This window comes from Echinops telfairi, unplaced genomic scaffold, assembly GCF_000313985.2.
Source record: "Echinops telfairi isolate 266 unplaced genomic scaffold, ASM31398v2 ScPeMD7_33;HRSCAF=127, whole genome shotgun sequence".
NCBI classification, from domain to species: domain Eukaryota; kingdom Metazoa; phylum Chordata; class Mammalia; order Afrosoricida; family Tenrecidae; genus Echinops; species Echinops telfairi.
Genome location: NW_022103930.1, coordinates 2,927,215 through 2,932,554, shown reverse-complemented (window position 1 = coordinate 2,932,554; position 5,340 = coordinate 2,927,215). Strand labels below are relative to the sequence as shown.

The 5,340-nt window shown below is 43.5% G+C and overlaps 1 protein-coding gene and 1 pseudogene across 1 annotated transcript; one reads left to right on the top strand and one right to left on the bottom strand.

Annotated features, from left to right (window-relative positions):
• Positions 1-1,506: 1,506 nt before the first annotated feature.
• On the bottom strand, positions 1,507-2,625 carry LOC101654487. The gene is given in 3 exon segments (XM_013008689.1): positions 1,507-2,056; positions 2,058-2,161; positions 2,272-2,625. Coding segments are annotated over 3 exon segments (1,008 nt in total).
• A 1,386-nt stretch (positions 2,626-4,011) lies between these two features.
• Positions 4,012-4,773, top strand: LOC101654801 (annotated as a pseudogene).
• Positions 4,774-5,340: the final 567 nt, after the last annotated feature.

Below are 5,340 nucleotides of genomic sequence, written 5' to 3'. Positions count from 1 at the left end.
ACAGTCCTCAAAGTAACAACCTCACTCTTCAATACTCTAAAGAAGTTGTGTGCAGCAGATTTACCTAATGCAAGTTGTCTTTTGATCACTTGACTGCTGTTTCCATGAACATTGATTGTGGACCCAAGCAAAACAAAAGCCCTGACAACTTCACCTCTTCTCCACTTTTTATGATGTTATCTATCGGCCCAGTTGTGAGAATTTTGGTTTTCTTTACATTGAGTCATAAACCATACTTAAGGCTGCAATCCATGATCTTCACCAGCAATTGCTTCAATTCCTTTTCACTTTCAGCAAGCAAGGCTATATCATCTGCATAATACACCTTCCTCCAATCTTGATGCCATATTCTTCTTCATACAATCCAGCTTCTCGGATGATTTGCTCAGCATAGAGATTGAAGTATGGTGAGAGGATACAACCCTGATGCACACCTTTCCTGATTTTAGTCCATGCAGTTTCCCTTTATTCTGTTCTCACAACTGACTCTTGATCCATGTGCAAGTTCTTCATGTGCACAATGAAGTGTTCTGAAATTCCCATTCTTCTCAAAGTTATCTGTCGTTTATTATGGTCTAAACAATCAAATACCTTTACGTAGTCAATAAAACACAAGTGAACACCTTCTGGTATTCTCTACTTTGAGCCAAGATCTATCTGACATCAGCTCAGTACTAACTCTTAGTTACTCTCATTAATTACCCTCTAATTATCCTATGATTTCCCTATCTCAGTTCCTTAGGTAAAAAAATTGAGGGTCATTTTTTTCTCTTTCTTTTTCACACAGTTAAACCAATTCATGTCACCTCTTCTTTCCAAATACATCCTAAACCTGGCCAATTTTTATTACCTCCACTATGAACGTAATAGTCTAAGTCATCAACGTCAACCAGGTGACAACAGTATCCTAGTTGGCCTTCCGGTTTTATACCCAAGATAATTTTCTATAAGACTAATGTTTTTGAATGGATAGATAGGATTGTACAAAATATGGCACAAAACAAAAAAACCCCACCATTATTTAAATAATTTTAACAAAAGGGGGCTATGGTGGGGGAGGGAGGCGACAAAGGGGAGCTGATGTCAAGGAGTTCAAGAAGAAAGAACATGTTTTGAAACTGATTGTGGTGGCAATTGCATAATACTGCCCGATGTGACTGGATGGTGAAATGTCGTGCTATTTGTAAGAGCTCCCAATAAAATGTTTTTGGTTTTTTTTTAAGACTGATGTTTTAAATATATAAATCACATCACATTCCCTTCCCACTTAAAAATTCATGTATAGCTCCCTCATTTTTTCTTTTTTGTTTTTTTTTTTGTGATAGAATGAGCATTTAACAACACACAGTTTCAAGTGTACCCACTTTAAGGCATGTGGGCATGAGACTGCTTCCTATTCACAGGTGTCTGGATTCTTCTTTGCCCTTGGACCTTCGGCTACCAACATTGAACGTGTCCATTGGGTAGTCTTTGAAACTCCAACATCAAAGCATTCTTCCCTGATGTTTACACAGACGTCTCTATGCAACGTGTTTCGCACAGAGCAGCATCTGGTTGAGTGTTCTCTTTGGGTGCTCTATCCCCCTTCCTGCACTGGGTGCTGTCGGCTTCCAAGGCCAGCACTGGGGGACATCCATGCCGCCACTCCTCTGCGCTCTGGACCAGTAGGCGCAGAACTGACTCCAGTCTCTGCCAGCGCTGTGGAGGCCACAGGATGTGGGTGGCGTGGGCGTGGAGGAGCCCCAGGGAGACCGGCCCGAAAGAATGACTGTCAAAACTGTGCCCGTGGTGATCGCCTTCGATCCACGTGTGACCCGGGGGGATCTGGACATAGCGGCGGTTAGCACCGATGGTTCTGACGACGTCCCCTTCAAGTGCAATCACTCTCTTGATCTTCTGTCCTGGGTTTCTTGGGGACACCAGTGACAAGACGTCACCACGCTGCACTTCCAGGTTCCTCACTTTCCAGGGGTTCAGCAGCGCCACCTCAGATGACTGGCTCCCGCCTGGATTCAGCGAGGGCTGCACCGAGGCCCCTTTCACTCTTGCCACGCAGGAAAGTCACTACCACGGCCACAGCCACAAGGAAGCCTTTGCAAAAGGCCCTGAAGTGTCTTCTCACCCTGCCCCGGGGCTGTGCCGTGGCCTGTCTCCCGGCTCGCTGCAAAAAAACTCTGTTGAGCAGACATCGTCCTCGACATCTAGTTTGAGTGAATAGCTTTGCTTCCAAGAAGTCGGGGTGTCGGAGAGGAGCTCGGCTAGAAAAGGCACTGGTCGTCCCTGGTCTGCAGGAAGCTCAGCTCCCAGTGCTGCCTGGTCTTGGTTCCCAGGCCCAAGACCTCTAGGGAGGTGGTCAAGCCGGCTCTGCTTCAGAGTCTGGGGGCTTTGCCGGGCTGCCTGTGGGCTGGTTTTGGGGGTCGGAGGCTTGTTCCAGAGCCCTGGTTCCTGTCTGTGAGAGACGCCCAGTCCAGAGAGGGAGGCCGAAAGGGACTTGGAGCCTCTGGGCCACTGCGATGTCCTCAGGAATTCCTTAGACTCGAAGCTGTCACTGTCGGAGCAGAGGGGCAGTGGGGGAGAGGTCACAGTGCTGGACCATTTCCCTTTCTTGCAAGGGGTTTCAGGCATGGAGCTTGGATCTTCCTGGGACCTCGGAAGGATGACATCGGAGGTCTGACAGAGGTTGGAGACCCCCCCACCCCCACTCCTCGGTAGGCAAAAATTTTCCGGAGTAGGGGCAGAATTTGAACGTCGACTCAATATTTTGGTGACACTCGGGACAGAAGGGGATCATGCTTTGTGGGGAAAGGGAGACAGAGGTCAGTGTAAGATATGAAAATAATAATAATTTATCATTTATCAAGGGGTCGTGAGGGTGGAGGGAGGAGGGTGGTGTAAAAAGAGGAGCTGATACCAAGATCTCAAATAGAAAATAAATGTTTAGAAAATAATGATGGCAACAGATGTATAAATACACTTGATACAATTGATGTATGGATTGTTATAAGAGCTGTAAAAGCCCCCAATAAAATGATTTAAAAAAAAAGAAATATGGTAAAGTCTCCCACTCTAACTGATTTATGTAAAAAAACACACACTTTTTTTTCCCTTACATGCTTCATTTCTCACTCCCATGTCTCACTTTTCAGCCAAACAATAGAGAGATCTATAAGAGGATCAATAGCACTGGGAAGCTTTGCATTCCTTGTGATAGTCCACCATTTGAGGCCAGGAGGGCAGCGTTTATCCAAGAGCAAACCTCAGAAGTGTTGGGAAGGAAGAATGCATCCAGGAAACACAGGGAGACAGTGGACCCAGTGATGTCACATTGGTGGGATTGTCATGAAACACAATGTACACGAACTGGTGTGTGGAAGATGGATCTGGTTTGTAAACCTTCACCCAAGTCATAATAACAAGTAAAAGCAAAACAAAAAACCTCTCATTGCTATTATGGTTTCCTTTCAGTTTTTATCTTTATTTATTGCCATTTGTTACATTTTTTCTAATACTAATATTGTCAGCCTGTTCTCTCCTTATTTTCATTTACTAGGTATTCTTTGTCAATCAACTTATTTTCATTTTGGAGGATTATTGAGTAATAAGTGTATATCCTGCAAAACAGTATATACCAGGATTTGCTTTTCTACTCAAGCCGATCAATTTTGCCATTAGGTATCTATCATGTAATTAATAAGTTTGATCTGACTTGTGTCTTTTACTTGATGTCGGTTTTGATATTCTCTTTCTTCCCTCTCCTTTTCTGTGTTTACTGTGATGATTTAAATTTTCCTTCAACACTTTTGTCTTCTATTAATTTAGGATTTCTGCACCCTATTTTTTGCATCTTAGTTGCTAATTAATTAAGATCGATCTTTCATCAAGAGAAAGTGTCAAAAATAGCTATTAGTTCAGTTGAAAATGAGAGAAGCACAAAAACAGATTCTGAAAATATTGTTGATTTATTTCTAAAAAAGCTAGAACATTCCTTTTAAAAGAAATCTGGCTGGAATTATGGAGGGTGTAGTGGAGAAGAAGAAGGTCCCTCATATTCCAGAGACCCTTAAGAAAAAGCGAAGGTATTTTGCAGAACTAAAGATCAAACGCCTGAGAAAGAAGTTTATCCAAAAGATGCTTCAAAAGGCAAGGATGAAGGTTCTCTACAAGAAAGCTGAGCATGATCACAAGGAATGCAGGCAGATGGACAGAACTGCTATCCGAATGGCTCCGATGGCAAGAAAAGCTGGCAGCTTCTGTGTGCCTGGAGAGCCCAAGCTGGCGTTTGTTCTCAGGATCAGAGGTGACAATGGTGTGAGCCCAAAGGTCCGAAAAATGTTACAGCTTCTTTGCCTTTGCTAGATTTTCAAAGGCACCTTTGTTAACCTTAACAAGGCTTCAGTTAACATGCTGAGGATTGTGGAACCATGCATTGCATGGGGTACCCAAAACTGAAGTCAGTGAATGAATGAAATCTACAAGTGTGGTGATGGCAAAATCAATAAGAAGCATATTGCCCTGACAGATAACCCCTCTGATCGTAAGGTCTCTTAGTCAATATGGCACCATCTGCAGGAGGATCTGATTCATGAGCTCTATACTGCTGGGAAACGCTTCAAAGAAGCACGTAACTTCCTGTGGTCCTTCCAATGATCTTTTCCACGAGGTGGGATGAAGAAAAAGACCACCCATTTCGTAGAAGGTGGAGATGCAGGCAACAGGGAAGACCAGAGCAACACGCTTACTAGAAGGTGTCTGCCATGCAATCTGGTCTCTTAATCAAACAATGACTGCTTTCAAATGGAAAAAAAAGCTAGAAAATTCAAATGATATTCAATTCTGATTTGGGCCTAAGTATCTAAATTTAAAATAATATTGTATATTTTAACACATTTACTGTTCAGAGTTTTTTTTCAATTACCTCAATTTTTAGGCAGAAGAAATATTTAAAAAATATGAGTCAGTTAAACTTCTAGCGATCTTCTGTACGACGGAATGACACCCGGCAAGATCCCGCACCCCCAAATGTTGCTACGCTTGAGTCCACCGCTGCAACCATGGGTTCAGTTAATTATGTGCGGACTTCCCTCTTTTTCACAGGCGCTCTCCTCTCCTAAACGTGAGGGTCTTTCCAGGGCCTGGTTCCCCCAGAACATGTACAAAGTAGGTGACATGGACTCACTGTCCCAGCTGCTGGCTGTGCTTCTTCCGAGACGGATTGCTTTGTTCTCCTGGCAGTTCATAGCACTTTCAATGTTCTTTGCCAACTCCATCATTCAAATGCCTTGATTCTGCTCCAGCTTTTGCAGGTATATGAAGCAATTGAAAATACCACGGTTTGGGTTA